This window comes from Passer domesticus, chromosome Z (assembly GCF_036417665.1).
Source record: "Passer domesticus isolate bPasDom1 chromosome Z, bPasDom1.hap1, whole genome shotgun sequence".
In the NCBI taxonomy this organism is placed as follows: Eukaryota; Metazoa; Chordata; class Aves; order Passeriformes; family Passeridae; genus Passer; species Passer domesticus.
Window position 1 is genome coordinate 57,997,377 of NC_087512.1, and position 12,254 is coordinate 58,009,630.

Sequence of the window (12,254 nt, forward strand, 5' to 3'; positions counted from 1 at the left end):
TAAATGACATTAATTTTTTCCCCCCGGAAACTTACATGAAAATTTTAAATTCAAAATAACTTCCACTATTATAATTTTATAAGCTTCGTTATATAAACACTCCTTGAAAAGACCAATCTATAGTTTATATATTACACTACATTTTATTGCATCTACATCTAGAGTTTTACTCTTTAATTGTTCTATTAAGCAGGACATAAATTTCTACCATCAAGATAGAATATGATTAATACATGCATTAAAGAATTTTGTTGATTTTTATATGTTATACATATAGCTATGCCTGACAGAAATATTCTTTATTTAAATACAAAATATAGGTAGACTCTTTATATTAAGTCATTGGAATGAATAACCACAAACTGAGAAATTATTTTATTGAAATTATGAGACTGATGCATTCTTCAACGGTGTTATTAATTGTTTATTTAAAGAGTTCAGAGTAAACAGCACAAAAAATTAGCCAAATTTGAAATGAAAGACAGTCCTCCATGCAACAGCTGGGTTTATCCTGCGCAGGTTACATCACTGTTCTCAGAGGAAGTTCTGTAGGTATTAAGAGTGTAGTTATATTTTCCTGTTTGTTCATTCTTATAATGTGTTTGCCTTTCCCTAGCTTCTGTAGAAGCACCATCCAAAGGATACCTAAGCAGCTGCAAAAACATGAAGATGTTTGTCAACATGTAACTTTTGTCCATCAACAGCCAGAAATATACTGTAGAAACCTAAGCTCCATCATTACTGAGAACCCTTATGGAAGTTAGACATAATTAACTAAACGTGGAAATTATTACATGCAAATACCGTCACATTTAAAATTGAAAAAAAAAAGCTGTCCTTTGCAACTCAGTTTTTAATTTCTTCATACAGAAAAAAAACACCAAAAACTCAATAACAAATCAGCTTCCAAAGATGAGGATAATTTTAGTGTTTCTTAAAACCTAACATAATTGTTCAGTGTATCTATATTTCGAGTCAGTATACACAGGCTCATGGGAGAATGCAAACACGCTTTTTATAAAGGCATAAATTATAAATATAGCTAAGTATAAATAGTAAGGTTTCTCTTGCATTTAAACACAAACAATAATATGGAATTTTAGTAAAAAGATCACAGCCACTAAAAAAACTGATAGAGCAATCATATAGCACTTTTTTCTATGCTACTACAGTTAAAGAGGTGTTGAGTTGACAGGGCATCATGGTTTAAAAGCCCAGCCAGAAGCCAAGCCCTAAGCAGATGCTTGCTTACTGCCCCACCAGTAGGACTAGGGAGAGGATTGAAATGGTAAATCCAGAAAACTTATGGGCTGAGATACAGTTTAAGAGGGAAAGCAAAACTCATGCCCACAGGCAAAACTCATGCTCACAGGCAAAACAAGGAATCAATCCACTGCTTCCCAAGGGAACACAGTTGTTCAACCATCTCCAGGAAAGAGGGCCCCATCACATGTAACGGTGACTTGGGAAAAAAAAATGTCATCACTCCCAATGTTCTCACTTCTCCTCTTATCTCTATATATTGAGCATGATGTCATATGTTCTGGAATACACATTTAGTCAGTTAGGGTTACCTGTCCTGGCTGTGTCTCCTCCCAGCCCCCATAACCCACAACTTCCTTGCTAGCATGGCAAGTGTACGAAAAGTGGAAAAGCAATATATGTAGCATGACAGCTATGCAGGTAGGGAGAAGCAACACTCTCTGTAACTGTTAATTTTATACCTGTGGGAGTACAAGGGGAAGAACTGGAATAGTTGGAGCATTCCAGGTTCTTCAGTACAGGAAAGCTGCTTTTTTATCACTCCATCCTATGACAGAAAGACTGAAATTCCTGTGCTGCTATTAATTTCTGAAATGGGACAAAACTTTAGAAAGGCAGAAATAAATTGTGCTCAGGCAGAAGAGAGAAGCAGGAAATAAGGAGTGAAAGGAATGTTTTGTGGTATCTGTATCTACTATAAAAGTAACACCTTCCCTTTTAATAACTGAAAGCCACTTTATGTAGCTTTACACCTAATAATTAGGGTGTTTAACAGCTTTCAAATTTTGTAAAAAAACCTAATTGATCCTCTGACATATCTGTGAAATAGATTTCACTGATGGAGAAAGAATAACCTTGCTGAAATTACTTGCACAATGCCACACAAAACAGTGACAACCCCAGCCCAAACACCTGAGCTCCTAATCAGGCATACATCTGCCTGGAATGCCCCACCCCATCGCCACTATTCTCACAATATGTACTATTATAACATGTTCAAATGTTATAACATAGCTCAAACTAGAGAACATGAAAATGTACTTTTCAGGGAATCTAGCCTGACACCATTCCAGCACAGCAGGGATGAAGGACTGACTATCCTAGTGTCATTTATACCAGGGATTTTAGAATAAGACATATTTACAGAAGCTCAAGAAGTATCAAGAAAAATATCGTTATGCTTGCCCCTTCATCAAAAAACATCTATTTATGAAAAAGTCCCATGAAGGCTTGTAACTGTAGTTTTGAGTAGTCCTGAGAGGAACAGGGAGTTGGACTCAATGATCCTTATAGATCACTTCCAAGCCGAGATATTTCATGATTCTAAATAGGCAATTTGGCTTGTAAAGTGAATAGAAAAGGTATGTCAGGTGCACACAGAGATAACAGCTCAGCTGATATTACTAGGAACTCTTTCTCTGCAGAATCCTTTTCAAATTTAAAACTGTTCTCACCAAAATAAACCTCCTGAAAGAGTGTTGCAGACACATTACCCCCTCCTGAGTAAAATTCTTAGCACAGCTGTCCGTCCAATCCCCATGTCCCCACACACATGCTGCTTCCCTGGAAGGCACTTAGAAAAGCTTGCCTCATAAAGGGAATCTTTAAAATATTAACACTGCATTTCTATATTTAGGCTTATTGCTACTGCTACAGTGACAAGGTTAAAATTATTTTGTTTAGAAATCTGTGAGGGAAGCAAGAAGCAGTAAAGGGAAATCCACAGAGAGAGCAGCCTACAATATTCCTTGAAATAACAATTTCTTAAAGCAGAAAACCAGCAGTAAATGGGTGTATTATCATGATATAGACTGAGGGCTAGAGCCAGCTTCTCTTTTCACTGTGATCCTGGGCACAAAACTGAAATAAACAGGGCAGGAGATCTTTCTCCTTTTTTAATGCCTTTATTAAAAATCAGCTTGGGTGGAGAGAACCGATGGGTCGCGTCCATGCTGTCGCTGCTCTGCAGGAGTGACAGGGAGGAGGAGGATGAATGCAGCTGTGTCTGCTGGTATGTAGGCAGAGCTGGGGCCCCCATCCTCACAAGAGCAGCAGGAGATTCCGATTTTTCAGTTTGACATTTGAGGTCCTCTTTCTAGCCAACATCCTTTTGGGTTAGGGTGAAAGGTAAAAAGGATCTTAGCGGATACTGAATTCAGTTCCTCACCTTTAGACATCACTTAGATCTCTTAATTCCATGGTGGCACGTTATTTTAGGGGTTTTCTTGCAAGATTTGGTGAGGTGCTTCCTCATGTGCATACCAGCCCTGATGTCACTCCTGCCCGCAGTCTCAGGTGTCATCCTCCAGGAAGCAGCTGGGAGACACTTGAGCTGATTTCCAACCATCAACAGGTAATTGAAAAAAACTATTAACAACAGGTGATTACAACACGAAGTTATTAACAACAAATAGCTAAAACTCTAACTTAGCAGCAATTGGTTTAACTTGTTAACTCTGCAACTTGAAAAACAGGACAACTTTTCTACTCATAATAAAAACCAGCATAATTCCACATGTCTTAGTAGTGTAAGTTGGAAGCAGAGTTTGCCCTCAGAAGGAAAGATATGAAAGAATTTCAGTAGATAAAAAGAACGTGAGAGCTGCAAAAATGGAAGCAGTAGTTTGTTTTAGTGGCCTCAGGAAAAATTCACTTAATACTTTTGGGTAACACAAAGATTTGAAAACCTCGGTGTTTAGATGCCTTTGGAGAACTGTAGAGAAACATGCAAGTGTAAGTGTGCTGCTATTTGTAAGCTCTTTTAACACTGTGAGGAAAAAAAAAATATCTAAAATATCTACATACTGTACTGCCTGGTAATGGCAATCACATGACATCTTCTGAATCCCAAACGTCTTTAGGTATGAAGCGAAGTTGTTGTACCAAATAAACACTTTAGTTTAGGAGGAGAAAAATGGTTGATGTTGAAGGTAGGTATAGGTTTGCATAAGGTGGGACTGAGAGCTTGCAAGCTTGAGTAACATGACAAAAATACAGTTTCAGGGAAGTACAGAGTAAAGTAGACACACAGTCACAGTTCTTACAAGGTAAACAGTACCACCAGGATGTATTTTTAAAATTTATTGTTAGAATTTAATCAGAATCATTAATGTTGGAAAATACCACCAAGATTATCGAATCTAACCATCAACCTAACACTGACAGGTCCACCATGAAACCATGGCAAGTCCACTGTTTCCCCAGGAGCCTGTTCCAGTGCTTAACCACCCTTCCAGTGAAATATTTTTTCCTAATATCCAGTCTAATTCTCCCTTGATAAAACTGTTTCCACTTGTTCTATCAGTACTTGAAGAGAGGCCATAGTGAGGTGGGGACTGGTCTCTTCTACTGTCTGCAGTGGCAGGGCCAGGGAACCGGCTTCAAACCGAGACGGAGCAGATTCTGATTACACAGAATCACACAGAATAAGCTGAGCTGACACTCAGTGGCTTTTCTTCACTGTTAGGGTGGTCAGGCATTGGACCAGGTTGCCTAGGGAGGTAAATGAAGTCATCATCCCTGGAACTATTCAAATGGCATTTGGATCTGGCGCTGGATCATACGGGTTCAGAGTTACAGTGCTCATGTTGGGTTGAACTAGAGAATCCTACCCTACTCACGCGCGTTTCCAGCACCTCGGCCGCGGAACGAGCCCTTTGTCTCCCGGGCCCGTATAACAGCCTCCCTCCACGCCCGCAGTCCAGTACAGCCCGGCCGAGGCCGTGCCTCTCGCGCAAGCGTAGAGGTGCCGCGCAAGCGCGGAGCTCCCCGGGAGGGCGGCGCTTCCCTGAGGCGGCAGCGGGCCGAGGCAGCCGTGCGGGGCCCTGTGGAGCAGTCCAGCCCCCGCCCAGCCGGGCATTGTTCCCGGCCCGTCGCCGCCGGGAAGTTTTAGCTGCGTTCCGGGTCCGCTGCCTGCCGCGTCGGGGAGGGGGGGCGCGGTGGGGGCAGGGGCCCGGAGCCCCTTTGTCACCTCCTCCCCGGCGTGAAGCCGCCGGCGAGGCTCAACATGATGGCGGCCGAGGCCACGGGTGAGGAGGGCGGCTCGGGCGTTGTGGCCGGGACAGCGGGAGCCGCGGCCGGGGAGCTGGGGCATTGCCCCGTCTTGTGCCGTGGTCGGGCGCCGGAGCCGCAAGGCCCCTTCCTGGTCGGCGGCGGCCCCCCAGGCGGGCCGGATTTGTGCTCAGTTCTGGAGCTGCTGGAGCTGGGCCCGGGGCCAGCCCCTCCAGCGGCCGCTGGGAATGCCGATCCCGGCTTCCCTCCGCTGCCACCCCCCCCGGCGTTGGCCGGGGGGCTGGGGACAGTGGACGAGGGAGACTCACTGGACGGGCCGGAGTACGAGGAAGAGGAGGTGGCCATTCCGCTCAACGCGCCCCCCACTAATCAGTGAGTACCCACCGCACCCGCCTCAATCCCTGTGGGGAGTGGGTACCGCGCGGTCGGGCCCCCACCGCTAGCCGGGGAGAGTGTGTGTCAAACTCGGCTGGAAGTCTCGCAGAAGGTTTGCGTCCCACCTCTTCACCTTCCCTCCCTCCTCCGCTTCCGTTCCAGCAGGAAGTTTGCTTCACGAGGACAGTGCCCGGGGCCTGTGGAGCGCAGCCCTGCCGTAAGTCGGGACAGTGAGCGGCGGCAGCAGGGAGGTCGTACTCCTTCCACTTGAGGGGGAGCTGGTCCTCCCCCTCCGGTACTGGGTGGGGTCAGCTCACGGGAAAAAGGCGGCTGAATTAGTTTTTTGTAAGTTTTCGTAGCACTACTGCAGAGGCTGCCGGGAACAGTGAACTATTCCGGTTGTGGTTTAAACTAATTGTTGGGGAAGACTTTTTCAGTCGCTAGTAGCCCCTACTCGGTAGAGTCATAAACTTAATTTATGTAAATAGAGTAAAAAAAACTGTCCATGGTGTAAAAGACTTTATCTGCCATGTCATCATTTTCTATTGCATTGCTTTCTGCTGAAAAAAACTTATCTTTTCCAAACAACTTATCTTTTCCATTTCATATAGAAACAGCCAAAGTAATGCCCACTTGTTGAATCTTTTTGAAAATTCAGGCAGTCTTGAATCATGAATTTAAAAGGAATTAAAATAATTTCTAATTTTAAAAGTGTTAACAGAGGGATATTTTTATAAATGTTTTAACTGCCTTGCTGCTCAGCCAATTTAAAGTTGTTTTTATGTAGGTTATGCTTGGAGAGAGGAGACACTTGGAATAAACTGTAGACTTATAGTTAGGTTTTATTGTATTTATCCGTACATCGGGTTAATTTGGATTCCTTTAGTGCTGGTAATAGAAAGAATGTTCCACTAGAGGCAGACTAGTTCTTTGTTTAAGTTGTGTGAAACATAAGATCAGATAATATTATATAGAGTCCATGTAATTAGTAAGTACTCTAAATACAACCTTTGGATTTCACTGTAGAAAATCTGGAGGTTTACTCAAAGCACTTCCAAGGAGTGTGTTAGAATAGAAAATAAACCTTTCTTCCATATCCTTATAATATTCTCCCCAAAATGAAATGGTTTCAGAAGCTTATATTTTTTCATTTGTATAATTTCTATAAATATGTTGTTCTTGTGTGTAGTGGATAATTTAGGGAGTAACATACAGTTGTATTTAAAGATATATATATAGATAGCTCAGAAAGTTAACCTAAAAATCTGTGTGAAATATTTGATTCATTCTTTATATTCTGTCATAACTTGACTGACAGAGTTAACTTTGGCATTATGTTACATACTCTTAGGATTTCAGGAGCCATTGTCATTTTAAGTAGGACATAAAATTATAATAGCTTCTATAACAAACTTCTCCGAACTTGTTTTGCAAATTAAAAAAACAAGCCCAAAGCAAACAAAGAAGCTCAAACACAAACCAGACACAATATGAGTTCCTAGTCTTCCAATTTTTAGGCTGTAAAGATGTTACAAATGCTTTTTTAAACACGAGTATTCTTTTAAATGGTGTAAAGTTGGCATTCTGGCTTTTGTAGTAATTAATACAAGAGAGATGGGAAATGAAGCACCTGCAGGTTCTGAACTTCCCGTAAGGATGTTGTAAATATAGTTTGCTCAGGGAGATCTGGGGAATATGTCTTCTATTAGTGTGTATTTTCAATATTCAAGCAGTGGAAGGATACTAGCATATAATCCCTTCTCTTTATTCACAAACTCAGAATCCCCCAGTTGGATTGATTTTTTTAAATCTTTGATCTGGAGTGAAACTAACTTGGGGCTTGTCTATTCAGCGTGTGCGTTTTCATTTTTATGCAGTGCAGCAGTGGTGTGTTTATGTTGCAGCTTAATGCTAGGTGGGATGCGCAGGATGTTAGGGAATAAAGTGGGCAACTGTATTTGTTTAGGTCATTTTTCCCCTTGCTTTCTGTCCTGTTTGCAGGGCTCAGTGACAGAGGTTCAAATAGCATAAGGAAATGCCTTTGGATTTAATGAATGAATAAATGCTGATTCTGTTATATATTTGATTTAAAATCTTAGTTGACAAAATCATTTTCTGTCCTAGTGTTGCATTAATGTGGCAGGAGCCATTCCAGTATTGCAGCAAAACTGGCATTTTCATATAGTGTTTTTTGAGTAGTGCTTATTAGTTTGAAATGGAAATCAGTTGGAATCTGAAAGTGATCAACCACACAAAATGAAATAGGCTGTCAAAATACTCTCTGGTTAAAACAAATCTTGCCCAAAGCAGATGTATTCTTACAGTCACTCTTGGAGCTTGTTCAGGCAGCATAAGAAAAAGCACTGAAGATGAAGACAGGTAGAGAAATATTAAATAAGAATGGATTGCATTAAAGTAGACCATTTTTCTGCCTGATTGTAGAGTGAAGTTCTAGTATCTTCACTTGAGTGTTCAAGGTGGCAAGCTGAGAGTTCTGCATTTGTTTCAGTAACTCATCAAAATATTTTTTTCTGAATAATTGCAGAAGGCCTTTTTCCAGACTAATGAATGAATCTGTTGCACTGCAAACTATGAGGAAGTAATGTTGGCATGTTCCGTTAGGTACTGTATAAAGAAAATGAAATGTGATGTCAATAGATTTTAGTGTATGAGCTTTCTTTGTTTAGCAGTTAATGTAGTTAGCATAGAATATTGTCTTTATTAGATAATGAATTTCTTCATTAGTTCCGGTTGTGTGGAAGACAACACCTTATTTTTCAAAAGTTGGTGAGTAGTGTACTCTAGGCCGCTCCTTATTTTTCAAAAGTTGGTGAGTAGTGTACTCTAGGCCGCTCCAGCTGGATGTGTGATGTTAGAAGTACTGTCTTAAATGAGTGGTTAAACACAGTGACACAACATTGTACCTAGCCTGCTACAGCAAGTGAAGCAGTAAGTAAACTGAGTGTGTTAGTTCATAGGTAAATGAAAACTTCAGAGAAATAAAACCAGAAGTAGGACAGCATTTGAAGCCAGAAGTTTGAAGATGACTTTTCAGTAGTTTAGTCAGTATTTCTAGTTAACATTAGATAATGTAATTTCGTTTAAACAGTAACTAGGGTTTCTTGACCTGCTCTTTATTTAGTTTTTATTTTGTGTCATTGATTGAGTCCCATAATACCAATGTGGGACTTTGACAGTTCATCTACTAGCCTACCCCATTGAGAAATGTAATACTGTGCTGTGTTCTTTCAAGCTTTTTTGTCTATATGTTCTGTGGTTGTGAAGGGAAGATGAACACAAATTTTCTAGTGAAGGCTTAGGTCTGTTAAGAATAGGACTCCATATTTTGGTTCAAGCATACATTTGTAAAATTCCCATAATAGTTTTCCCATTTCTTTCATATCTTTCTCCGCCAAAAAAATAAGCATCTTGTGATATGTCTTGTTGATAGGCATAGTAGAAGGGAGGAGAAGGCATCTTGTTTTAACATAGTCTTTGTGCTGCACTTAAGTATTGCAGGGTTGATTCCTCAGTGTCCCTCCAGAGTATGGTCAGTACTAGTAAAATGTTCAGTGCTTGACAGAGTTTATACACTTGACCTGCTTTATTTACTTTTATGCAATATTTAAAGACTGAAGGCGGTCTTTAATAGTTTTTATTTTTATATAAAATACCTGCTCTATCCGTCTTGTTAGTAATAGAGCAGAAAAAGGTTTCTGTTATTAAATTAGTTTATCTTTAAATCATATTTAATGCTGAAGGTGATGAGGAGTAATCAGCATGGATTTATAATGGGAAAATTGTGCTTAACCAACCTAAGAGCCTTCTGTGATGTAGTCATTGTTTCGGGGAGAAAGGAAGAGAGTTTACCATAACTTTAGTAAGGCTCTTGACATTGTCTTCATAGTCTTCTTACAGACTATGAAGTAGTCTTCTTCTTACAGAGTATAGATTAGGTAAAAGGACGTGAGGTGCATTGAAAAGTGGTTGAATGACTGGGAACAGAGCATGATGATGAGTAGCTCAGAGTCCAGATAGAGGCAAATTACTGGGGGTATTCCCTAGGGTGCCTTCAGGATCCAATACTGTGTCCTGCTTGGACAGAGTGCATGCACCCTTAGCAAGTTCACAGATAATGCGAAACTGAAAGAGGAGCAGCTGAAACACCAGGTAGTTGTGCTGACATCCAGAGTGAAGTGGACAGGCTGAAGAATTAGGCTGTGGGAGATCTTGTGTAGTTAAACAAAGGAAACACAGAGCTCTGGCACTAGGGAGTAGTAACCCTAAGCACATGGTGGGGCTAAACAGCTGGAAAACAGCTCTGCAGAGAAGCATGTGGGCATGAGGATATGAACAAAGCCAGCAGCGTGCCTGTGTGGCAAAACTTCACACTTGCTTTTCCCACATGTAAAAAGGAAATATGTAAATAAAGATTTAGTTGTACAATGTGACATGCTTCCACACTAATAGCAGCTGCCTCCTTCCATATAGTAAATTCACCATCTCTTTACCTCTTTGTGAATGGCTTGTTCCTTGCACAGGCCTTGTGGTATTGGGGCTGTGTTAGGGACCAGAAACCATGTAGCTGTACTGTGAACTTGCTGAGTGCATCCGTCCTCACAGTAGAAAGGGCTGGCTGGGCCTAATGGGGCTGGTGTGACTAGCCAGCATCTTCCATGGAGCATGGAAAAATCTCTTGTTTGTGTGTGGACCGGAGGCCGGAGGCCGCAGCTCTAACTGCAGTGCAGCTCATTCCATGTGGTTCATGATGTGACATATGGTTGTCAGCCACTCAGCGTGGTGGTATAGGCACCATTCTTCTGCACACCTGTATGTTGCTTGTGTGGATGTAGAGGCTCTTTGTGATGTTGTTGTCTTTGTTCTGTCTGCATGCATGTCTGCATGCTGTAATTAAATTGTAATAGATAAGATTGGAGTTTTGAACATACTGCTTTTGAAATAAACTGGCAGATGGGAGTATTTTTATGAACAGTTTTGGCAGTTTTCTGAAAAATGGAAACCTTTTACTGGTATTCTCTTGGAAGCAAAATAATGAACAATTACACAGGTTTCTTAAAGCAGGCAAGTTAAGCAGGTAGTCACAGAAAAAAAACACCTGAATTGCGATGTGTAACTGATAGGACATTTTATAGTTAAATAATTTCATGACATATGTTTGTAAGGCTACTTACTCTCTATGCATGTTATAACAGCAACTGCATTGTTAGAGTACTAGCTGTGATTCAGAATGCAAATGAATTATGTTTGCTTAAAACACAATGAAAGGAGTGGATTGTCAGCATTTAGAAAAATACGAAGGTAATTTTAGAAATACAGAAGTGTTCCTAGGTAGGATCAGGAAAACAAGCAGAGGTGACTGATGAGAAATTATATGGACCTTGTCTTTGGCACTGATGGAGGATGTACATCTAAGTAGTAGCAAGTTAGAGTTTTGAGTGTAAGCACTTGCAAGTCACATTCATTTGGCAACTAGCTAAGCAGGTTTTTAGTGTAATAGCTTCCCATCCAAACTTTAATTCCTTTCATCAGACTTACAGTACATCATACATAGCAATTCCTTTTGCATCAATTAAGAATCTCTGGTTGGCACTGCTTTGGACTGAAAAGAATAAACTTGAAACTGTTTTGATTGCAAAATATTTAAGTTGTAAGTCTTGACATAGAAAACTCAGAGAGGTGGTTTCTTGTTTTTGCAGAAATAATCAGGCTTCACTCAACTACCTGATTGGAGGTTAAAACCAAAGGATCTGGGGGTTACTTTATTTCATTTCAGAAATGATGGTAGGCTGTTTATATCCTTCAGAGTATTCTGTGCGCTATTCTCTGATGAAATTAGGAGTATGGCTAGCTCTGTAGTTTACTCATTTCTGTTGTGCTTTCTTTGGATAGCACTGACTATTGGATGGATCTTCCTTTGTAATGCAGCATAAGAGATCTTAAAATCTTTCCGTAGTGCTCGTTAGATTAGTCAATACCCTTAAATGAGATTGAGTACTGCAGTTTTACAAAACAGTGTTTACTGTTTGCTATCAAAGTCCTTGAAGATTATGATAGGAAGTTGCAGAATGTATCTCTCTATAATACTGAAAACTGGTGATAGTAGGATGGGTTATAAGACATTGATTTTGACAATGATATCTTTCAGTGGTCCGAGATTGTATGTTACGTGAATAAACTGTTTTTATGTATTGATGAAACTCTGCTCTGTGAAAAAATGCAGTTATTTCTTGATAACCATTTTGCATACTCTAAAGATATTATACTAGAGTTTGCACTTAATTGTGTATCCTGTTTTTTTAAAGATGTATAAAAAATACAGAGGTTTCCTGATGATATCAGTTGAGCTGTTTTCTCTTATCATGGCTCAATATTGACTGCTTTACTGTCGTTTGTTTTAAATTTAGCGTTAATATTTATTTCTGCGGCTAATACTATAGAGTAATTTGGTACATTACACTAATGCAGAGTGAGCTGTAAAATACCGTGGTTTTTTGCCATCTGAAGTTAACATTTTATATGTGAGCTCACTGAATTTAATTGCACTCAGAAGTTAACTTAATATTTTTATTTCAGAAAACAAACCT

The 12,254-nt window shown here is 40.3% G+C and overlaps 1 protein-coding gene and 1 long non-coding RNA gene across 6 annotated transcripts in view; one reads left to right on the forward strand and one right to left on the reverse strand.

Annotated features, from left to right (window-relative positions):
- Nucleotides 1-400: 400 nt before the first annotated feature.
- LOC135290495 (uncharacterized) lies at nucleotides 401-4,995 on the reverse strand. Its single transcript, XR_010353267.1, has 3 exons — nucleotides 4,875-4,995; nucleotides 3,431-3,595; nucleotides 401-653 (listed from the first exon to the last, which is right to left on the reverse strand). It is a non-coding gene; the product is annotated as an uncharacterized LOC135290495 (long non-coding RNA).
- A 77-nt stretch (nucleotides 4,996-5,072) lies between these two features.
- RASA1 (RAS p21 protein activator 1) overlaps nucleotides 5,073-12,254 on the forward strand; it is a 46,694-nt gene continuing 39,512 nt past the window's right edge. For all 5 annotated transcript variants that reach the window (XR_010353265.1, XR_010353264.1, XR_010353266.1 and 2 more), the window contains exon 1: nucleotides 5,073-5,646. Coding sequence is in view for 2 of the 5 variants with exons in the window: in XM_064404423.1 (XP_064260493.1) it covers nucleotides 5,270-5,646 (377 nt within the window). In the remaining 3 variants the exon portion in view is untranslated. The remainder of the gene's footprint in view (nucleotides 5,647-12,254) is intronic.